Source organism: Lytechinus variegatus, chromosome 10 (genome assembly GCF_018143015.1).
Source record: "Lytechinus variegatus isolate NC3 chromosome 10, Lvar_3.0, whole genome shotgun sequence".
Taxonomy (NCBI): Eukaryota; Metazoa; Echinodermata; class Echinoidea; order Temnopleuroida; family Toxopneustidae; genus Lytechinus; species Lytechinus variegatus.
The window spans coordinates 13185236-13210925 of NC_054749.1; the positions used below are offsets into that span (position 1 = coordinate 13185236).

Genomic DNA, 25690 nt, shown 5'->3' on the forward strand with positions numbered 1-25690 from the left:
AATTTTCAGTGTACCTTTTTTTTTGCTTGTCAAATTTACATCAGCACTCCCAGTAAAAAAATCGTTCACAGTGCCCTGATCAAGACCTTAAAATGCCTGAACCATATTTGAATTCTCTTTTCTCTCTAAGTAAGTAGGGCGCATGCATAGGCGGCGGAAGCGGGGGGGGCAGGTCCCCCTAGATTTGAAGTTGGGGGGGGACGGTCCCCCTAATTTTTTTGTTGATAACCTTTTTTTTGCTTGTCAATTTAGTTTCCTGCGTCCCCCCCCCCCTAAATTCAGGTGGACCCCCTCCCCCCTAAAATTTAGGTTGATGACCTTTTTTTGCTTGTCATTTTTTTAGCTGTGTCCATCACAAAATTTCACGTAGACCACCCCCACCCCTCATTTTTTTGGCTTCCAGCGCCAATGGGTGCATGGGCACATATCAAATAGGTTTGGAAAACTTACCCTTCACAGTGATACTCTACAAGTGTGAGTCTGACAAATTTCCGGTCTTTACATGTAGAATATGGATTGAAGTAACCAGGTTGCTTTTCTTTTTAATTCAAAGAATTTTAGCTTTAAGAGCGATTTAGCTTTAAAGATACGACCCGTATAATTGACATCAATTATTGTTTAAAATTTCCAAAATTATATATAACGTTAAATTAGGCACATGTTATTTATTTTTTCCTTAATTCTCAGTGACTTTTTCAAAATTTGAAAATTATTGCATCGCAAACCCCTGCAATACTTCACATTCCAGTTTTTCCTTAATTCTCAGCGACTATTTGAATTAGAAAACAATTGCACCCCAAACCCCTGCAATACTTCACATTCCAGTTTTTTAGAGTTAAGGGCAATTTAAAACATTCATGGGGAATAGGAACATAAACCACGAATACTTAGTATTCAACTCAGTTGAAACAGAGCGAGTTATTCTACCTTTCCGCACTAAATGCCAGGCTAGGCCAACCTTGCAATACACGCTCAAAATAAAAACATTATCATTAATGATTAAATTGGTTATTTTTAGGGCCCACTCGCCCGCCTGCATGTGGTATACAACCGCTTGATCATTACCTCGGCTCTACTGCATGGGGAAACCGAATTCTGTGTTCGAGTATTATTCCCGGTATTAACTATTATTCAATCATCATATTAGATTTTGTACGAATCATGCTTTCATAATTATCCTTTCCTACACTGTTAGAAAAAATAAAAGAAGTTCCTGCAGCAGAGTCTCGAGAACACCTGTAATCTTACCGAATTGCGTAATCTTACAGGAAATTGGTAAAAAAAACCCGTGATTTTACAGAAAATAAACAGAAGATTTTGTAGAAAGCAATAACAGAATCATTCTGTAAATTCATAAAAGAATTTTTCTGCAATTTAACAGAACAGGTCTGTTTAAAAAGGGAAAAGGGTGTTTTATTCAAGGAAATTTGTAAGATTCCATACATCAAATACCAATTTCCTGTAAGATTACGCAATTCGGTAAGATTACAGGTGTTCTCGAGACTCTGCTGCAGGAACTTCTTTTATTTTTTCTAACAATATCCTAAACTCGAAAGGCATTATTTTGATGATACACCAACCTCTACCGTGTTTGTTGAAATATTATACTTCAACAAAAAGATTTATTATAATGTATATGCCTCTCGTATGCAGGACAAGCGAAAGAAAATGTAATCAACAACAAAAGTCAATATTTCCTTCACGAAAACCTGACAAGTAAACAAAATATTATGGTGCAATTTGTAAGTATTCCAATTACGAAGATTGGACCTCATGATCTTTGATGCTATCTTCAATTCAAATTGATAGAGGTAGTTTATGTTGTAACTATTCTACAAGAAAATGAGTGTTCCATGGTTTGTTATCAGCTAAATTCTCTCTTTAATTCAAACTTCGTGTGGAGCCAGGAAATATCAATATCACAATTCTCCGTCGGCCGTTTAAGATAGGAAATTGACATATCGACGACGGATGCTGCGTTATACACTAATGAATTGAAGGTGTGTGTGTGGGGGGGGGGGTCGGAGTATATATCCGACGTCAGCCTCCCCCCCCCCCACCCTTCCTCCTCCATTCCTTGGATTGGCATGTCTTTAATTTCACTAGTACACGATATGAGCTTGGTTACGAAGTCGAGGATTCTGGTACCCCGTCGTGTGGTCCAGTGGTTCGAGCATTGGACTCATAATCGCAAGGTTGTGAGTTCGAATCCCAACTCTGCCATTGTCTCCACTTTGATTAAAAAAAGGCCCGAGCGTGATATCTGTCGTCTATAACGTCAGGCACTGTGACTGATTAACCTAGACGTAAAATGTTTCATAGGAAATTGGTTATAAACCAGCTTGGCGTTTACCAGCAAAATATTGTCCTGCCGAGTACCTACGGGAGTCGCCACAAACAGAAACAGAAATTGCTTTTATTGCATTACCCTCACTCCCCCCCCCCCCTGCATCTCAGTGGAATGAAATAAACCTCATTTTTACAGGAAGTGCGCAATTTTGATGAGTCGTGTTCCAAGTCACGAATGTATTTCAATTATCGTTTTAAAATAATCATCAGTATTTGGCTACAAGTCATATCTGATTATGAAAAGTCACATCTTGCTGAATAAGTTCCGACTACGTACAATTCATGAAAAAATCATGTTTTCTTGAAATAACATTGAAATATTTGCAAATATATGTATAAGAAGATCCCTATATACTTCGCACTATTGGCGTGTTTGGTCGCAATAATAAAAAAAAATTGATCAGTCATTGATCATGCTATCTATATGCATGTGGTGATCTTAAAATTCCCCAGGAATTACAACAACAAAAAGACTTAAGTCATATAGTTAAGATATAATTCCAACTGCCTATCTCGGGGGGGGGGGGTTGATGCCGATATGGTCGTGTCTGTTATTATTTTTGCCACTATTCTATATGTGTTTTTAATCGTGCCATAATGTATTAATCAAGGGAGTCGGCTTTGACAGGTCAATGGCCTTTCTGACTTCCTAGATCCGCTACATTTTCTTTTCATTTCTACCATTTATTATTGCTTATACTGTGATTTTTAAAACTCTTTTGTTGTTGTATCATATCATTCTTGTACATGTGTTTGTATATATTTCAAAGGATGTCAAATAAATGAATTGAATTGAATTTTAAAAAATATGAAATAAAACAAAACAAAATGATATATACAACACACTCTGGAAAAAACTAAAATGTTAAATCATCGTCTGGAAGGCTGGAAGATTGAAAACCTTTTTTAAACATTGCATTTACCACTTTAAGTGGTTTGACCTACCATTTGAATTGTTTGAATCAGCTTCATGCAGTCGTTTGATATTTGAAAAGGGTTATTATTCTACTAACCTTTCTATTGTCGATTTAACATTTCAGTTTTTAGAGCGCACAAAAAATAATAGTTCTTTACAATGAGCAACAGAACAGGTTGTAAAATAAAGAGAACAAGAAACAGCAAACGTAAATCGTCGTATGGGGAAATTTAGTGTCAGTCTGAGAAAACGCTGACATGACAGTTGGTAAATAATTTGGTACACTCTTGAAATTTTGGGTAACATACTGTCCACACAACACTTGGTTTAAAAAAAAATCATCCAACTTTGGGTAGTTTTCAACCAATACTGTGTAGTTTTCACCCCAAAACAAACATTATTGGTTTAAAACGATCCAGTATTGGATAAAGTTTTAATCAAATGATGTGTGGACAGTATGTTGCCCAACATTTTAAGAGTGCATTTTTAGCGGAATAATGCTTCAAAAATAGACAGACACACATGATATCGTAGTCATGAATAATTGAGGAATGTTTAAGGATCAAAATATGAGTAACGGGAATGCTTTCGTATAAATGGGGCGACTTTGGTGTTTATCACAACTCGACGTAAAACGCTGTAGGGGTTTGAGTTTCCAGGAAGATGAGTAAGAATCGGGTAGATTTCCTGACTGAAAAAAATATTTGATTTTTAAAACTTCGTGCATACCTTCCAAATGCATCTTGGTTCAACCATAGTAGGTCCAGGGTTCAACGGTGACACAATTGCCTCCGCAACATTTTGCGCTGGGCGGTATAGGGTATAAATTGGAATTATAATGGAGGATTTTTGGTTCAGAATAACTTGTTTGTTTTGTTTTGGAGGTTACATTTTATGTTTTTTTCCATCGGAGCCATTGTCGACGGAGCAAATGTCAGGGGGTTTATTTCCAATTCGTCCAATTTCCAACTCGTCTACTATCATTTAGTCTAATGCCATTCCGTCTAATAACCAGTTGGTCCAATAGCATTTCAGTCCGTATTTAGCATTCGGTCTAATTGGACTAAGTGTTAAATGGTGCAAAATGAATGAAAATGAAATGAATATTAGACCAAGTGGTTATGAGACGAAGTGGTCATAGACGAAATGGTGAGTAGACGAAGTGATCATTGGACCAGATGGTTAATGGACCAAATGGTTGTTAGACGAAACGTTGGTGGACGGAATAATATTAGACTTAATGACAGTAGACCATGTGGTGAGTGGACGAGTTGGCAGTAGACGAATTGCCAATTTACCTGTCATGGAACCAGTGCAACATCCTCATTGTATTTTATGTTGCTCTACTTCGACAGTGTTGGATAGAACACTTAGAACACTTATCCAACACTTATTCCAAGTGTTGCATAGTGTGGAAGCGTCGTGGTGTAGCGGTTCTGACTCTCGCCTTGTAATCAGAGGGTCGTGTGTTCGTATCCCACCATGGCCTATAGCGTCCGTTGGCAAGGCGTTAATCCACACTTTGCCACTCTCCACCCAGGTGTTAAATGGGTACCCGGTAGGATGTGAAAGCCTATATGTAGTATGCCTAGAAATTGAGTCTTGGAACTCTTGTTGGAATACTCCCCAGGGAGTGGAGAAGGTGCATACATTGTATGCGGGCATGCAAGAATCCGATGACCGGGGTAATAATATGTCTGTAAAGCGCTTAGAGACGTCGTTCCGATGTATTAAGCGCTATATAAATGCGGAATATTATTATCATTATTATAGAAATTTGTTAATTATCATTTGGTGATAAAAGGTAGTAACTCACAATCCAATGAAGTTTGCATATTTTTTTTCAAATCTCATCACTATTTGTAACGCCACCAAAGGGATGGTCATTTTTTTTATATACATATTAATCATCTCAACAGAAAATCTCGTATTTTGACCTTTCAATATCCATGAGGGTGGGGATGGGACCTACAGATTTATCATTATTATCATTGTTGTTTTAATTATATCAAGTTATCAAGAATGAAAATATCTAGAATAGATTGCAACGATCACAAAATAACATAATAATAATAGAATCAAATGAATAATAATAATGATAAATAAATGAATAAATAAATAAATAAATGAATGAATGAATAAATAAATAAATAAATAAACAAATAAATAAATAAATCGACCGATATCGCCCACCAGTTCGATCGGTCAGTTTTCTTATGAGAAATAATTAGTGAGCGTTTATATCCCTGTCACCGGCTTGTCACATAAGTGCGATTTTCAACAACCATTGAGATCCAGTAACAAGGTCCTAGCTTTGAAAAAAAAACTTTCAACAAAGGGTATTTGCAGGGAAATCTTGCCCTTTCCGCTAACTCATCTTATTCCCTCCGTCAATCAAAAACATATAAAAGGTATGAGTTTAAACACTTGATAAGTTTCCGGAGGGACATAATATCATTAAGGTAATTGTATATATTCAGAGCACAAGGTGAATGAAGTGTCTGGCAACAGGCGAATGAAATGAGGGAGATATATAAGAAATATAGAATAGGCAGACGATGCACTCTTAAAAGAGTGTTGAAATATAATGCTTGCATTCAGTCTCTTCCCTCGATCCGCCTACATTCGTAATTCCGAAGCTTCGTTATTCCGAAGGTTCGGATATTCCGAAGCTTCGTTATTCCGAAGGTTCGTATTTCCGAAGGTTCAGATATTCTGAAGGTTCGTTATTCCGAAGGTTCGTTATTCCGAAGGTTCGGATATTCCGAAGGTTCGTTATTCCGAAGGTTCGGATAATCCGAAGGTTCGTTAGTCCGAAAACGAAGTAAGGTTCGTAATTCCGAAGGTTCGTTAGACCGAAAACGAAATGATTAACGAACCTTATTTCGTTTTCGGACTAACGAACCTTCGGAACAACTAACCTTATTTCGTAAATAAAGAGGCGTTTATAGGAGATTATAATTTGTTTAACAAATTTTCGGCATTACTCCTATTTGTTTAAGATCAGTATGCTCGATCTGTAATGAAAATCATAAGATCAGTATGCTCGATCTGTATGAAAATCATAATTCATAAGTCAGAAAAAATTGGAACCAGCGGGATTCGAACCTGCCATCTACTGCTTTCCTGAGTCGCTGCCCGGAAAGCAGTAGATGGCAGGTTCGAATCCCGCTGGTTCCAATTTTTTCTGACTTATGAATTATGATTTTCATACAGATCGAGCATACTGATCTTATGATTTTCATTACAGATCGAGCATACTGATCTTAAACAAATAGGAGTAATGCCGAAAATTTGTTAAACTAACCTTATTTCGTTTTCGGATTATCGAACCGTCGGAATAACGAACCTTCGGAATAACGCCACAAATGTTTGGATTAACGAACCCTTTTACGTTTTCGGATTAACGAAAATCGATGTATAGGCAATTTACGTGTTTCGGAATTACGAACCCTCGGAATTACGAAGTGTACCCCCCCCCCCCCTTCCATCACCCTCCCCCTCCCCTTTTCGGTAGAGTCTGCGACTATCGTATAATCATGATAATAGCTAGCCTTCATACTGACGCTTTTCGACATTCATGTACACGCATCGGTCATTCATACGATTTTACTCCGATGAGTGCAAGTCGAAAAGTTTCGGTATGTCCGTTTTTAAGACTATTTTTTACAATATTCTTCTGATTTTCCATTAAAAGTTCTCGAAATAAGGTCGATTGGACCTCCCTGGACCTAATCGTCCACCAAGGATCTGTCTGAAGTACGCACTTCTGGCCGGATCTATGAAACAGTTTCCCGCCAGTTATAGAATTCTCAACATGCTTAAGATTCTCAACTCTTACAAGCTCTTATATTAATAGGCCCACTTCATCGTCAGCTAAAGAATCTTGGAGTTCCATTTATGAATTAAACGATGGGCGTTTGACAGACATGTCAGATTGACGGCTGATCTGATAAATGATAAGTATAAGAAAAGTTTCTAAGATTCTAACGTTTCTATAACACGACACCGATTCGGCAGTGACTTGAAGTCATTAAATCAGAAATGTCCGAAATGAAAATGTAATTTCGAAGGGAGCGAGAGGAAAAGTAGAAAAGATGGAAGGCTTACCAGATGGCGCTTAGTTCAAGGTACAAAAAAGTGTGTTGTCTGTTAAAAAAATATATATATATTTATATATAAAATAGAGACACAAATTCTGCGGTCTCGCATGGATCGTAAAACTAAATATGTTTGGGTTTCATAATATTGTTCGACACCCTTTAATTTGATTTTGATTTTATTTTAATAAGCGATAGCGACCGCACACTTCGCACACTTCGCTTACGCTTGAAACGAGAAATCGAAGAAATGAATATTATTATAATAATTATACATATACAATAGGGAATTGTGGAACACCTCTAAAAGTGACCTTCACATTGCCACCATTGCATGTAGCGGACGAATTAAACGCTCCTTTGCCAACACGCGATATCATCGCAAACAAATCAATGATGACATTGCAAATTTTTCTGCCTTTCAATTTTTTTCAGATGGGGTTTATCAGTTGTGTTGTTATCGAAGTTCAGATGGAAAATTGGGTAAAGTTCAACCGACCTTCCCATTACAAGTTTATGATATTTGTTTAGTGTAGGGGGTATAATAAACACGAAATAAAACATTTGAAAATAAAAGTAAGTCCATATATACTTTGCCACAAGTCGGTTGCTATATTCACTTCATTATCTCGCGTTTCCTTTGTTTTAAATAAAGTTCTCGGACAAGGACCATCGAAATCAAATGACGTCATGAGTTTTAAATTTTACGGTGGGATGAGTTTATGGTACACCTTTAAAAAAGGGTACATTAAGTGAGTGAAGCGAACGAGCAAAGAAAATCTAGTTTTCAAATTAGTGATTGATACTTGTATTAAATCGACCACATATCAAAGGACATTCGACATGAAACGAATTTTGACCCCCCCCCCCCACAAAAAAAAGGCTCATGAAATTGGCAGTTTTATAGGAGGTACTTATTGTGATTCATTAGAATTTCTAAGCGATTTGACTGATCAATATAATTGCGATATGTGTGTGTGTGTGTATTTATTTATTTATATATAATCCTTCCGAATTCATTCCTGCCTTTTCATATTCTTTTGTGTTATTACACTTGCACGTTTCGTCGTAAAAGAATACCATCAAAATCCAAATAGCGGAATGATATGAAGGTAATAATTACAGCCCTTCCCATTACAAAAAAGAAACCCTTATTGTTTAAGCCTCGATTTGTTGCGACTGTTTGTAAAATCATACAATTTTTTTTGACGGCAATTCCTTATTTCGACAAAAAGGAACAGGTATTGTTCATGAAATATGTTTCTCCCTTTTCCTTTCCGCTGTATGCAATTAATATCGAAATGCATGGCGCTGGCTTTTATTGTAAGACAAAGGACTCACTTCTGCTCCGTTTGACAAAATATAAAGAGGTACTTTACGACTCAGCCACTCCTGCTAGCTGAGATGGGATATTAATTTCAGTAATGGTTAAGACTATTGTTCGGATTGACACGCAATGTAGCAGAATAGTATTGCAGAGACGGATCAAACAATGCAAATCGAGCATAATGGATTTTTCATTATCGTTTAGACCCATTCGAGCGAGAGAGTACATGCCGAGAGCAACTATAAGCATTTCCTCACACAGAGGGATAAATTGCCAATTCGTCTACCCCCACTTCGTCTAATTTCCATTTGGTCTCTTCCTAAAAGGTCAGATACCAGTTCGTCTACTGCCAGTTTTTCTACTTACCAATTTGTCGAATTGCCATAATTTTTTGAACATTTTCATTTTTTTTTTCATTTTCAGTTATAGATATTATAATAACTAAATGCATAAATAAATTTTGTTCTTCTTGGCCTAACACTACTTAGTTCATATAAAATATTTATGTACCAAAATTTCATTTGGAAAATAAAAACTTGGACCTACTGGCCATTAGACAGAGTGAGCAATATAGTGTAGTGTAGACCAAACGACACTTAGATTATTAAGAACAGTGCTTACGGGGGGTCTTCCTTAAATCATTTTTTTTAAATTCTTTATCTTTAACTTAATCGTCGGGTGAAAACGTGTTTGGGTAGGTCACTGAACTGGAAATACGTATTTCCAGTTCAGTGGGGTAGGTCAATAAAATCCCCCCCCCCCTCCCCATACATGAACAAACCGAGCAAGGGCATGATGGTATGTTGACATGATAGAGGTGATTTTTTTCTCGAAACAAGCGCACAGTGGGTAGAAGGCCAGCAATGTTTTCAACATGACATGAACTCGCCACATCCCAGTCAGGCGCGGCTATTAACAGGTACCAGTCACGCACGAGTGCACAAGTATGGCGCGGTATACCATGCTTGTTATTAAAGGACAAGTCCACCCCAACTAAAACTTGATTTGAATAAAAAGAAAAAATTCAACGAGCATAACACTGAAAATTTCATCAAAATCGGATGTAAAATAAGAAAGTTATGACATTTTAAAGTTTCGCTTCATTTCACAAAACAGTTATATGCACATGACATGCACATGACATCACTCACTCACTATTTCTTTTGTATTTTATTATATGAAATATTTTTATTTTCTCGGCATTGTCATGTGAAATGAAGTTTCATTCCTCCCTGAACACATGGAATTCCATTATTTTAACATTTTGTGCCTCCAGCAAGGAGGTCCTAATCATCAAATTCGTAAAAATTGAAATATTGTATAATTCAAACAATAAAAAACAAAAAAAACAAAATAGTGACTGACATCATCGACTCTCTCATTTAGATGTAACTGGCTCGTTCATATAACTATTTTGTTAAAAAATAAGCGAAACTTTGAAATGTCATAACTTTCTTATTTTACATCCAATTTTGATGAAATTTTTTAGCATTGTGCTTGTCCGATTTTTCTCTATTAAATCAAATCAACATTTTTCTGAGGTGGACTTGTCCTTTAACAGGTACACAATCATGCACGAGTGCACAAGTATGGCGTGGTATACCATGCTTGTTATTAATATCGTAATTACGAGTGAGCCATGTACTACACGGAATAGTGATTATTAAATTTGAACTTTCGACCGTGTTCCTTTGAGAGTACGCGTTAACGCTCTCATTCTGATATCATCTCACACAAAGATTCTCTATGAATCGTTGACATTACCCTGCCCTGAATTGTCCCCCCCCCCCCATCGTCATTCTTCCGCTGTTTATATTACCCCGATCACCCGACCCGCTTCCTAACTCCCTCCCTCACACTCAATGCTATCATATGTATATTTTTTCGACACACCGCCCCTACCCCCACCGCCACCCCCCTCCTACCATCCAATCTGTCATCATATTTATATATTATATATATATATATATATATATATATATATATATATCATTTCAACATGCTGGGCCTTTCCTATGGACATGGTGGAATAAACTGCCAATAGAAATCCGCAATGGTTTTTCACGCAAGCTTTTAGGTAATTGTTATTCTACCCCTCATTTTAGTAGGTTTTCTTTCTTCCTTTCTTTTTCTTTTTCCTTTTCTTTTCTTTTCTTTTCTTTTCCTTATTGCGCCATGAGCATCCTTTTATGATGGATACCGCCGCATTACAAATGATCATATTATTATTATTATCATATTTCATGATAAAAGTTTGAATCTCTGGAGTTTAATGGAATTATGTAGAAAAATCTTCACAATTTTTTCACGTGATCAATGTATGCCCTAACCAGAATAATGTGTGTTCGTGCCAAAGCGATATTTTAATTATCTATGCATGACGGTATCGAAAATCATATTAATAAGCCATACAAAAGCAGATCATCAGTATTATCACTATATCATTATCCTCATTATTCTTTTTTTCATCTTTATTACATGATATATTACTATATCATCATAATATTTTCAATTTTCTTTGATTAGCGAGTTTTTCTTTTCTAGAATACATAAAACCGATGTGTGATGTAATAGATAAGAAACGGTGTCTTAATTGTTTATTTCATCAAATTGAATGTTGCTATGTTACTGCAAAACTGTGCGTAAACATATTGGAATTGTGTTTATATGTTTACCGATTTTTTTGCATGTAATTAAAACACATGGGCTAACGTGACTTTAATATTACGACAATTTGAATTAATAGTTCATAATCAGATAATGTAGTCAATATAGTTAGCAAGTTTCAAGGATATCTAATGACATTAAGGAAGAGTGTACTACCATAATTTTTTTGTTGTTCATAACGGGTAATTTTCGAACAGGAAAATAAATGACTTGTATTTTTAATGATTTCTAACGGCGTTGAATTTTTTCCGTCCTTCACACTGCAACGTTGCTTCTGCGCATGCGCGGGATTTAATCAAGGTGTTAAGTGTCCACAACGTTAATATTTAACAAGCACTCAAACCAGGTAAGGGAAAAGTTCAAAGTCCACATGGCAAACACTATCTGTATATGCATTTGTATTTCAGAGTGAAATAGTACAAAAGAAATATATGTGCGTAAATTTGCATAGTATTTTGACTTTGATATTGGCATATGTCAATGTAAGGTTCTTTTTATTAAAATTTGAGGCCCACGTCGATCATGATTCTATACTGAATGCGTTAATAAACTATTAAGATTATCATAATTACACATGCTCGATTCGGGGGGTCGTATTTGTAAATAAATACTTTTTTTTCGAAGTACAAGAATATGCACTTAGGTACACGCTTAATGAATATCTCTACAATAACACACACTGTTAGAAAATATTCCTGCAGCAGAGTCTCGAGAACACCTGTAATCTTACTGCACTGTGTACTTTTACATGCATTTGTGTAAAATTACAGAAAATTGGTATTTGGTGTATGTAACCTCACAAATTTATTGTAATAAAACTGTTTCCCCCTTTAAAAAAAGCAGACATGTTCTGTAGAATTATAGAAAAATTGTAAAATATATTTCCTGTTATAACAATTTACAGAATGGTTTTGTTATTTCTTTCTGTAAAATCTATTTTTTAATTTTCTCCTGTAAATCTTTTTTTTTTCTAACAGTGCACATTTAGGCATTTAAAATAAAAAATGAGCAAATCCTATAAAGGAAAATGAGAGTACTTCTACTCTAAGCACTTTGCAGAAAAGCATATGCTGGGGGCACCCCCTTTCTTTGGTTATTATGACGGTGGTGCCTTTTCTAATTTTCTGGACATAAAAGGATTCGTTAAACAACCCAAGATTTAGTCTGTTATCCAGTCACTATCAATCCAATCAATGAAAGTCAAAACTAAACCTCGATTTTTCAATCAGATCGGGAACAATCTTTGATCTGACTCAGCTAGTTTAATGACGATCCACATTATCTAAATGTCCAACACGTAACTATATTTTAGGTCAATGTTGCAAGACGATAACAACCAATCAACGAAAAACTATATAGGCATAGGTGCTTGTCGATATGCTTTGCGTTTAGTCTACCAGAGTTAGATTGATTCTAATTTATAAACGTGTATTTGAAAATTGAATTTTTAGTTTTATGTGAATTCGAGTTTGAATTTTAGTTTGAATTCGAAATTGAATTTGAATTTGAGTCTGAGTTTGAGTTTGAATTTGGATTTGAATTTAAACTTGGATAGAACGTCAAGTGAGCGAATGACGGCATATGGACTGGTATATACTATGGCTTATATCTCGTTTATCAAAACAAGGACATCTCTAGGTTCATGATCAGAATGACTATTCTACCATATTCTCTGTTTTCATTTCTTGGTTTATGCCGATGTCATTCCCGGGAAACTCGCATAGTACAACAAATGACGTCATTTATAATCATAATAATGATAAATAATGCGAGTCTAAATTACTCATCAATAATTTAAGTCCAATTTAAACAACCCAGGAATGTATTATAAAACATCGATCCCTTTTGACGTGTACCAAAATAGTACACAAAATGATAAACAAAAGGGTACACAGATTTTGATATTACAAGTTTATTCTATCTAAACTCGACTATTGTGTAAAAAGAAATGCTTTAATCATCTTATAATAGAATAAATGAACACAGTCTACAATCCAAAACATGAAAGGGTGAAAAGTGGAGTGATAGCGTGTTTAAGGGTGAAAAAAAAACTCTCATCCCTTTTCCCTTTTCCACTCTTTTCACCTTTCTGTTTTTAGAGTGTATTTGAAAAATGATAATGAAAGTGCTCAATCTTTATACACGTCACTATATTTAATCTCTAGAATAAAAGTAGATGGTGGGAAGAACATTCCGTTAGGTTCCCCAATTAGGAAAAAACTGGGAAACATAACAGGCTCATGAATTCTATTTCGCTGTCAGATATATATCGCGTCTTGCCCCATTTCTCTTTACATTATTCCTAGATCGTAGTTTATTGAATCCTTCGATTTACAAAGCAAATGAATTTATACGGATGTGGAGAGGAATTAACTCCAATTATTGTTCGGTATGTAAACAAATCGAGTGTCGCTTTTGTGCAATAAATGCAGATAAGTAGTGGAGTAAATATCATCCGTCTCTCTGTTTTTTTGTTTTCAAATCGTGAACAGAATGCTAGTTACTCCCTTTACTGTCTTCCTTTATCAAAATTCTTGGTTTAATCCATAAATCCTGAGCTTGATGTCTGCTCAAAAAGTTATGACCGCGAAATTATTTAGTCGTTAGATTCATTTTTTTTCTTTATTTATTTCCTCCTTTCTTTTGTTCGTTCTCATTTTATTTTCTTTTTTTAATTTTTCACTTTTGTATTCAATTTTGAACCTAATGACGTCACCGCCTTGACCAACCGACCTCACATTTTAACTGGTGCCGTATCATTTCATCTTGTCGGCTTGTGTTCTCCCTCGAGACTTCGACTTTTGTTTCCTACTTTTACAACTCGGAGAAGAGATCATAGCCAAAATTTATGTCGCTTTCCATTATTGAATGAACAGTTTATACAAAACGGTATAAAACATTCTATGTTCTAGTATTTTCAAAGTTTTGCTAAGCTGGGCTTCGTGAAACGGATGTTAATCATACCCCCTCTCCCCCCCCCCCCCCCCCAGCCTTAAAAAAATTGTACAAGGTGCATGAGGAATGATGGAACTTTTTTATGTTTTCATTCGTGTCAAAAATGAGTTTTGTTTTTATTGTTTTTTTAACCCTCTTTGAATTGATAAATTGTGATAGATAGAAATATCAGACTTACCTCTGCCCTTTTCTGCTGCTATTCCGAAGATAATTCCACAGAGAAAACACGCTACCAACTTCCCAATCGAGCGTGCAACATTACCCCTACACATAGGCGAATACCTTCTTGACTTGTCGTTCTCGTCATCCAAAATCGGTTTTTCGTCACAGTTCGATTTTATTTCAACTCTGATGCCGTTATGCCCGCTGTTGGCGAATGCCTCGGAGCCCGTTTCCGACGGGATCCTGGCCTTCGTTCCCGCCGTGCCCACCCGCTGCATGTTGGCGTTCTTGTCGATGCCGAGATCGTCTGGCGAAGTCCGAGTTTGCTGCGGCGGAGATGAAGTCTCAACGCTGTGTTCCCGCGGTGAACTACTTTGCTCCGATTCCCCTGCGTGCAGATCGTTCATGGCAACGCACCGCTCGTTCGTAGGTGACTCTTGACGCGCCATGGTCGGTTCGCAAGCACTCACTGGAGATTGTCGTCTGCTGTTGTTCGTTATAAGGTAATGAGTGTCGTCTGTTATTGACAGGCGGGGTGAGTCGCCACCATCCACTTCCCCTGGCAGCAGTACCTGGTGTAATGTAGTCATTGTGAACCGTGACAGCTCCTTTTGTAAGACCAGAGATAAGTCCCCGTTCCGGGTTTTGGGTTTGAGCTAAGAGTGGATGAAATCAATAAAGGTAGAGATCAAAGTATCAATATCAATCAAGATACTATTTTTTTTTCAGGTGAACGGTCACTTCTATCTTGCAAAATTATGCCATAAATCATAAGGTCTTTATTTACTTATACTATTACCTTCTCCCCAAATTAAACTATCTTCAGATAATTCTCAAATACGTTTCAAAACAAAATACGGTACTGTATACATTTTGTTCAATAATTATATAGACAATACTGATAATTTTGTAAAGCAATATAACTATTCAACCTTAGTTCAACGATTTTTGCAATGTACTAATTTGGTTAGCCACAAGCAGGGGCGGCAATCCTAGGGGGTGGGCTGGGTGTCACAGTGTCCCTCCCCCCCCCCCCCACTTTTTGAAGCACAGAAAAAGTGCCCTTTTTACGCAAGAAAAATGCCTCCTCACGAACGTGTACTGTGGTGCTAGTTGCCCTCCCTCCCAAAAATTGTGAAAATTCAAATTTTTTTACTGCAGATTTTCACATATTCCATCAATTTACTTGACAAAATGCAAAAGTGCCTCAATGATAAGCTCGGTCGCTTCGCTACCTCACTTTTGAGCTTTTTAAAAAAAAATTACGCGTGCTGCCCCCAACGAAAAATTTCTGCAAGCCCTTTCCGAAAGAAAGGTGCCCTTTTTCCCTTTGCCCCCCCCCCCCCTTTGAGCTTCGCTCCGCAGACCCTGGCTGAAAGTACACAAGCACTGATGATAAATGTCCGTTGGTAAGTATTCCCCTCCTTTTCTTACATATTCATGTTTGGTTTAAAAAAAACGTGCATCTTTAATTCTGATTTGATTATTTACGTCTGGACCATCAGGAGGGTGAGACCAGGGCTTGGGCCTCGAACCTCTGTATAAATTTTTAACTTACCCCCACAAAGTTTGGATTATGGAGCATGCGTATTAAAACACCCCGTTGTGACACATGTCTTCATTATCTTTGTATGCATTTATATAAAATCAATGGCTTTTTTAATCGACAATATTACAAATGACTTGTCAGTAGATATTTTTGTATGTCCCCCCCCCCCATTGTCACTTCGATAGGTCCGATCATTCATCAATACTTTAAGTCAAAATGATGACGAAAAAAAGAGGAAATAGCTTGACAAATTAAGATATTGTTAGGCACAGCAGAATGACGAAATGTTTTTTTTGTCAAATCTGTACCTATTCTCACAACGACGCTGATCCAAATCAAGTTTTTATCCCCTCTCTGTTAAGTTCTATATTTTCTTTCGAAAAGAGAGGAAAGAATTTTTCAAGGAGGAAAAACTGTCATTCATCATCGGTCTAACTGTCTGCCCCATGCATCAGAAAAAAAAGAAAGTCGTTCCACAACGCTACACTAAGAGCTCTGTATTCTATTGAGGAACAAAGCTCTTTTCTTGAAAACAGTTTTGTAAATAATGGGATAAAGCGTGATTAGTGAATTATTAGGACCACGGGACTGTTCTCCGTTGGGCTCTATTTGGGGTTGTTTACCCTTTTTTCACAACTTTTCAACAAGCGACCTGTACTTTCTTGACATGTCGATTGGGTTGCTGCCCGCTGAGTCCTGAGAGAAGATGATCTTTATTGAGATAGTGACAAAAGCTCTGTCGAAAGTCTTACCGAGCTCTCCCCGAGACTAATTTTTATTCCATGTTACATCGAATTCACATAATTCTTTCCTGGGCATTCAAATGCCCCCTTTGGATTGGCTCAATACCAATTTGATGTGTTCGGTATTATAACCAGGCCGGGTATCGGGGGAAATTTTTTCGAGGTTCAAATGAATCGAACCACTGACTTTCAGTTTGACTTTTGGGAATATTAAAATCTTTCAAGCGTTAAAATCGGAAATAAAGGGGTAGTTATCCAATTACGTAGGCGAGAGTTTTTTTACATAGAAGGGAGCCTCAAATCTTCCTTGATAATGGGATGACGTGAATTCCAGAAAGGATGATCTGTTTAGAAAAAAACAGCACAAAATGAGGGAAAAGGAGGATCAATACCATGGTATAACTAGAGATGCTTCGGTTTAGAGGCGCACCGAGCAGGTGCCTTATTTAGCCCCCAATAGAAATATTGAATTATCATCTGAATTCTTAATTCTGAGAATGGATAATTCTGAGATAATGTATTTGATTATATTTCAAGAATTTCTAGAATTATGTATATACATGTATATAGTAAAAGCAGTGCTCCAACTTTATTCATGTTTTAGACTGGTATAGCAAATGGCAATTCATGTAATTTTATTATTATTAATTATCATTATTGTTATTATTTCTTGTATTTCATCTTGTGATTACTTTACTTGCTCTGCCTTTAGATTGGCCCTGATCAGTCATTACATGGGGCAAGATATGAAAAAGAGCATAACCGTGCCCAGATGTGGATCCGGGAAAGAGTACAGCGCGAAGCGCATAAGCTCTTGACACTTCTTGAACTTTTCTTAGAAGTCTTGTTATATAGAAGTTTCCCAGACTCAGCGATACTTTATCGTTTCGGGGAGCCCTTCCCCACTTGAAGGTGTGAGAGTTAACAATTATTGTTTTCATCATTTAAATGGACTCCCCGTTGGCCCGAGGTCGACCGAGGGTGATTCAGTGCCAGATTTCCTCAAAAGAATTTGGTAGCAAGTAAAGTTAGTACTCATCAGTTTCGGATCCTTACACCAATGATCTCAAATTGCAATTATAGGAGCAGTGCGTGCAAAAAAGGGCTTGTGAAGAATGGCACAGACATGTTAAAGGAACTTTTTTTGGAGTACACTTGCTGAGAGATGAATGATAACGAACATTCTTTAGAGCCCATAAAATCCATCTTTTCACCTCAATCCATGACTATCTACACCTTTTCACCAATGTAGGCCTAATCAAAAGATCTTACAATATTATTGTGCATTAAAATTTGCTCCAGTAAAGAATCTTTTCCGTGCTCATTCATCCCCCCCCCCCCTCCCTACAAACACTGACAGAATGGAACAAGCTATCTGAAGAGGTTATGAAAATAGAACACAAGACCCCAAACTCTTCAATATTTTCAGTAACATTGTTTTAGTCATTATTTCTGCGCACGCACACCAGCCCGACTCGTTGTACTCATGAGGAGGGTTGAGTCCTTAACGGCCCAGAACCAGATCACGAACCAAAAAGATGCGAAAATCGGGGAAGGAGATGAGTGAACCTTAAGAGAGACACCTGAGAAGTCTGTAATAAAACTTCATCCGTTTATACACTTTCGCTGACCAACTCTCACCCGTCAGGTATCACAGTCCAATGCTATTATCACACATGCCAATCCGACTCCAGAACGACCGTAGCCCAGTGCGTTATTGCCAATGTTAAGCAATCGATCGGTTTGAAATCGTTTCATGTGGATGTGCCGTGGCCGAGTGGTCTAAGGCGCCTGGCTATACATGGAAAGTCCGGGGTTCGATCCCGGCCGCGGCACCTACGCCCATGAGCAAGGTATTTAATCTGCAATGCTCTTTTATCCTGCTTTCAAATAAATAGAAATGCTATATGCATTATTTGTAACTACGTGGAGCGTTGTGGCCTCGTGGATTAGTCTCCGGACTTTGAACAGAGGGTCGTGGGTTCGAATCCCAGCCAGGGCGTAATTTCCTTCAGCAAGAAATTGATCCACAATGTGCTGCACTCAACCCAGGTGAGGTAAATGGGTACCTGGCAGGAATTTATTCCTTGAAACGCAGCGCGCGTCACAGCTGCATGCACTGCTAAAGCCAGGGTAATTATGCTGCATATACTGTATAGAGCGCTTAGAGACTTCTGACAAAGGAAGTATTAGGCGCTATAAAAGCAAGTATAATTATTATTATTATTAGGTGTGAACTTGTTTTTAAAGGACAAGTCCACCCCCAACAAAAACTTGATTTGAATAAAAAGAGAAAAATTCAAACAAGCATAACACTGAAAATTTCATCAAAATCGGATGTAAAATAAGAAAGTTATGGCATTTTAAAGTTTCGTTTATTTTCAACGAAATAGTTATACGAACGAGCCAGTTACATCCAAATGAGAGAGTTGATGACACACTCACTCACTATTTCCTTTGTATTTTATTATATGAAATATTTTTATTTTCTCGTTATTGTCATGTGAAATGAAATTTCATTCCTCCCTGAACACGTGGAATTCCATTATTTTAACATTTTGTGCTTCAGGCAAGGAGGTCCTAATCGTCAAATTCGTAAAAATTGAAATATTGTATAATTCACACAATAAAAAACAAAAGAAATAGTGAGTGAGTGACGTCATCGACTCTCTCATTTGGATGTAACTGGCTCGTTCATATAACCATTTCGTTGAAAATAAGCGAAACTTTGAAATGTCATAACTTTCTTATTTTACATCCGATTTTGATGAAATTTTCAGCATTGTGCTTGTCTGATTTTTCTCTATTGATTCAAATCAACATTTTTCTGAGGTGGACTTGACCTTTAAAAAAAATGTTGGTGTAACTGGAGCGTTAGAAAAAAAGACCATTTCGCTCCACGATGCACGGCGTATTCAAGAGCAGAGTAAATATATTGAAAATGCCCGCCAAATGACAAAGGGAAGGTGGGAGGTCTTTGTCAGAAATTCGAGAACGAAGTTTCGCCCTAGGTTTCGGAGCTGACAAAAGATTGCAAAATATGTCTTTTGTCCATAGCTAAGGACCGAACTGATGCCCTTATTAACATTTCGACAGAGACTTGTTGGTTGTTCGTTGTCATGGAGAATGTTTGGCAATACATTTTTCTTATCTTCAATTTGACAATATATCCTCTCTGTCCTCCGTACGTCACTGTGCAAAAGTCCAAAGTGGCATTTTTAAGACGGAAAGGCCGACTCGGAGTGGGTCAACGAAAGAACAAGCATGACGAGGGAAAAGGGGAAAATGCCCTCTACGTTACATACATTATAGTTAACCATACTAAATTACTATTATCTGCGTGGTGATATTTCCACGAAATTCGGCACACAACGTCGATTTATCACACTTCAAATCTCGGGGTGGGGTTGCACTCAATCACGTTGGTGACGATGTACCCCCCCCCCCCTTGGGAAAAAGCAAAACAAGGCACAGATCGAAGTGAATTAAAAATTCGAGGGGAAAATGATAGGTAGACTACATTAACAAATAACATCAATCGATCAATAAAAGGTATTATACCTCGACCGAATCACTCTCTTGGTTGTTTTCAGTGTTGTTATGAGAAGATTGGAATTATCCTTTTTATTCCAGGGGATACCGATCCCTTTATATGCTCCCCAAAGCGTTATCTTATTGTTGGAGTCTGATTCCCCCCCCCCCCCCGAAATAGATGAATAAGTAAGTAAACAAATAATTAATTAATCAGTAATAAAAATTCATACAAAACTATAAACAGAAAATATTTCTGGGAGATCGTATACACTTCCGTTTTCGTGATTATCTAAGTTAAGGCGAATAGTCAATGTGTGATAAAACTGGTCAATCATAATGCTTCAGAAATTTGCTAAAATATTTTTTTCAACTTCACTGCATTGCGAGTAACACAGTACTTTGATTTGATTACAAACTTTGGAAATCCAGTATACACAAAAAGTATATTCTTTATAAGAAGTATGTCTGACATTGCAATTTTGAAATATTGGGTATATTACAATATAAATACATAATTTAGCATGGTGTAAAATTATAGTTCATGTATTGTTTTGTTTTATGCTTCTCCAAAGAAAAAAAATTCGTTCAATATTGCTTGTGTTGTTTCGCATTTATTCTTATCAGCTCGATTTCTTCGCTTTTGCACGTTTATACGTTGTAGAACATTTTAACATATCCCCCCAACATAAAAAAGTAATACGGCATACATCTATGTACAAATTTATCAAGTCAATGACAAAGAATTTTAGTTTGAAAAAATAGAAATGCTGAGAAATTTTTTTTTTGTATTTATGTTTTTATTGTAAAACAAAATAATATATACAATAACAACAAAACTTCATAGCTACTGTACTTAAGATATCTACACAAAATATCTACACAACTGATGACAAGACGACACATACACAGGACAAACACGATTCTCTCAGTAGCAAAAAGATATAGAATAAATAAATAAGTAAATAAATTAATCAATAAATAAAAAAATACATAAAGGCATCCAGATTCCAGAATATGGAGAAAACAATAATTTTGTGAGGGATAAGCATTAATCTACATTAAAGGACCACTTCTTGAAATGCAGTGCCAACTTATCATTCTTTTCAGCTATATAGTATTCTGTTTTCTGTTTTACTTTGACAAAGGTTATGAAAGCCTGAAAGTTTAAATCAATTTCTTGAAACTTGCATCTCATAATATAGAATTTAAGACATAAAAATAGGAAATTAATACACATATCATGTTTGCCACCAATATCAAAACCAAAAATGAAACTGATATCAGGATAGACTGTTGTTTCATGAATAATACTATCAATGTAGTCTGTGAGCTTCTTTCTAAATGGTAAGACCTTTTCACATTCACAAAAAATATGTTTTAAAGTTTCAGGGTATTTACCACAAAAATAGCACAGTGGTGATTCACTTCTATCGATTTTAAATAAGAAAGACTTCACTGCAATAGCATTATGAAATAATTTGAAATAAAATGACTTTAACTGGGTCTCTATAGTACATCTGAAATTTCTCTTGTGGACTGCTGGCCAATCAACATGTCATTGGAATCCAAACCTAACCATTTCTTCCCATTTGCTTTCTATCCTTTCACAAGACACAAATTCTTTACTTCTCAAGACATCATAAGCATGTTTTGGAACCTTACAAGTTTTTACCAACCGTGATAAAATTGAATCAAACAAATCTTCTGTTACCTGTTTAGGATCAAGAAACCAGTCTAAATAAATAGCATTCAATAGTGGAAATGCTGAGAAAATTATTATGCAACTTTGAGTTTTGACATTCGGAAAAGCTGATATGATATTACACCCCCCCCCCCCCGATTTGATTTTATATACTTATCAAAGCAGGGAATGCTTTTGACCAAAATATGGAGCCATGATTAAATATCGTTCTATATATATATTTTCTGCCTGTAATTATAGATATGAGGGGGAAGAAAATTTGAACTTTGCGATAAATCAGTGTAGAATTACAAAAAAAATGGTGGCGTAATGAGACAAAAAAAATTAAGGGGCCAGATAATCAAGGTACTGTTAGGTAATTTATTTTTCTGATTTCGAAACGGAAAAAGCAAAAACGAAATATTGAGTGAAAATTGATTTTATTCTCGTTTTCATTTGAGCGATTCAATAATGAAATGTTTAAAAACGGGAAAACAGAAAAACTGCTCATTTTTTCGTTTTACTGTTTTTAAATATCTTAATATTTAGTTTTTCCTTCAAAAAGCACAATATTGATTTGAAATTTTCGTTCCCTTTTTCTGTTTCACGTCCATAAAACTGAAAATTAAATTGTCAATCTCGTTTTCTTTTTTCTGTTTATATCATAGACATACTCTATACTTCAAGTTGAGTGTACTATGAGTTACTGATGATATCCAATAAATATTTTAAATATGAATTTTGTGTCAAATTTCGAATGCTGCATCATCTATCAATATAATCTGAAAGATAATTCAAAATCTCTCTTTTCTGCAATTTTTTTTCTTTTGATTTGCATCCATCTTTTTGGATGTCTATTGTGGCCTGTGATGACATATAATCATTTTGTAAAGCGCCCTTCATAATGATTCATTTATCATTATTATTATCATTATTATTGTCGTTATCAGTATTATTAACATTATTATTATCATTATTATTATTGTTATTATTATTATTATCATCATTATCATTATTCATTATCATATTTATTATTACTATTATCGTTATTATTATTATTGATTTGATTCGATTTATTGTTTTCTTCTGCATCCATAACATTGGTATAATACTTAATAAACATAATATGTTAGCATTTTTGGCATGAATCATTAATAAAGAGTACTAAAAAAATAATTCCAGACAAAAATGATTAACTATATGCTATTCACAGTTTGCAGGAGAAGGATTGTCATCATAAGCAGATTGTTTGAAAAAAATGACAATCCCAAACTTATACTAATTGACTTAATTAATACATTTATAAAGCAGAATGGGCATATATTTTTAAATACGAAACATGAATTCATGCAATAATATAGTATGAAGATGAAGATGATAAAGCTGAGGGTGACGGTGATATGATGATGATGTTGTTGATGATGATATCATTATTATTATTATTGATATTATTATTATATGATGATGATATTATTATTATCATTATTCTCATCTCACCTTTGACGAGTGAGCAAATGAGTTTTCATTAAACCCAATATGGAATGTTTAATATTTATTTGCTTGGACATAATTATGCTTAGTAAAGATTATTGAAGCTAGTCTATGTCAAAATTTGGTTCATTTGGACTTAGTGGAATCTGTGTAGTGGGCTTGTGAAGTTTGATAAGTTTCTTTTGGAACCCAATTTATTTATGAGGTTTTTCTGAAATAACTACTTTTGAATTACACAATCAAAATCACGATAGATTTTGTCAATTTTTGAATGAATTTTAATGAAGAAAATACCCCCCCCCCCGAAAGACGCAAATAGTAAAAACAGTGTCAGTGAATGAAACAAAATCATAATAAAGAACGCGATAGAATTAATTACATATAGGGCCTATAGGCCTCTCCCATCCTCTTTATGTTTCTTAGAAAATTATTATTCAAACCGTTACATTAAAAAAAAATTGATTATCATCTTACCTTGGTATGAAACAAAATATCCAATAATATTCCTTCAAGGCATTCTCAAAAGTGAGATGAAAGTTGAGATTGCGTCAAGTTCCACCCCATTCCACACCATTAGCTATGCAGAAAGGAAAGGTAGTCTCGTATATGACACCTTTGATTGGAAATGATGTGCTTTACTGCGCAAACTCGAAACCCCCTCTCGCGTTCAGACGAATGTCATCATTTCGGTAACCGATTGGAATTAGCGCGCGTTTTCCAACATCACTCGGCAAAAGGGGATTACAGGCAGGGTGAATTATCAATGAATAATGTGGTATTATGTCGCAGTACATGGATCCTATGCACGGTAATCAGTTTCACCTGTATCCAGGGGCGACGCCACGCCCGCGGGGGTGACTGCATGCCCTCTATCCATCAATAATAGTGAAAGTAGGAGGATAAAAAGAGGGAGAAAGGGGGTGAAGGGGAAGAAGCCTATAAAAAGAGAGGTCTTTGTCATGTGATTCTATCATACCTATTTGAAAGAATGTGACTAAACATCAGGTCACCCTGCATCCCCGCCACTGAACCCCCCCCCCCCCCTCCTCCCAGTCAAAAATAGCCTGACACTACCCCTGCCAATAAAATACCATACACTTACAATTCGATGGTTTGTATTTCCTCGTTTGTGATTAGCAATACAAATTACGGTTTGAAAATAATAATAATCACAAAAATTCTCTTTTTTCACTTCAGATAATATTGCGCTAACCACTTTTTTTTACATGAATCAGCAAACTGAACATGCCCTTATAATTCCCTCGAGTTTCCTTTTCTTTCCGATTTTATTTTTTCGGGGCCACTCTGTCATGCACGGGATCATTAAATCATTCTCTTAATTCTTTTGAAATGTGTTCCGAACTCGTCTCTCCAATGTCTTCCTTTGTTCGTTTATATCAATTGACAACACCTCAAGAGAGTAGTCATTTCTCTCTTTGATATCGATCGCTGCCATGATCGATTAGAAGAAAAACCTGCCGCCTCCCGAGGAAAGTGGATATTGATTCTTTGTGCATTTAATGCTAGCGCTAGCTTCGTGTTCTCATCAAAGATATTTGTGTGAGACTATGGATGATGGTTAGAGGATAAGAAAGGACATGGTGAGGATGGTGGCGTGCTTGGGAGAACGAAAATGTAAACCAACTCATAATTTCCAAATTTCAATTGCTTCATTATATGTTTTGTATTAGTCATCGAAGAACATGGAATGTGCAGTTAGGAACACGGGAAACTGGGGTCTCTACCTTAAAATATATGCCACTTTAATTGGAATTGGGAACACGACAAACTTATTATAAAATTAATCAATAGTGTAATAAATAAGGACTTTTTATCGCTCGATACGCTTACTCGCAAACACACCGAATAATGCACAGTTACAAAATACTCGGCTCCCATGTACATATTGGTCTCAAAATGAAAATTCAAAAGGCGCGATAGCTCAGTCGGTAGAGCGGTGTTTCGGATTCGGGTGACCCGGGTTCGATTTCCAGTTGGTGCGCTAGTGCCCTTTGGTAAGGCATTAATCCTCATTACTAGGTCCCTCGAGAGGACATTCAGCCTTTTGTCCTCTGGTTGCTTGCTTACAAGCATTTGTGCCTTGGGAGGTAAAAAAAATCACCATTTACCAAATTCAATATTTGAACAAAAAATTTCTAGCACTCTAGTGTAAATTACTTCATTCTTGAATGCCGATATGACTGGGGTATTGTTTT

At 36.2% G+C, this 25690-nt stretch overlaps 1 protein-coding gene across 1 annotated transcript in view; it reads right to left on the minus strand.

The window, feature by feature from the left end:
• The window catches only part of LOC121422478 (UPF0394 inner membrane protein YeeE-like), a 43353-nt gene extending 19251 nt beyond the window's left edge, over positions 1 to 24102 (minus strand). Inside the window, exons 1-2 of the mRNA XM_041617551.1 lie at positions 23949 to 24102; positions 14493 to 15132 (exon numbers count right to left, since the gene is read on the minus strand). Of these exons, the coding sequence (XP_041473485.1) occupies positions 14493 to 15066 (574 nt within the window). The 5' untranslated portion in view covers positions 15067 to 15132; positions 23949 to 24102. The remainder of the gene's footprint in view (positions 1 to 14492; positions 15133 to 23948) is intronic.
• Between the last annotated feature and the right edge of the window lie 1588 nt (positions 24103 to 25690).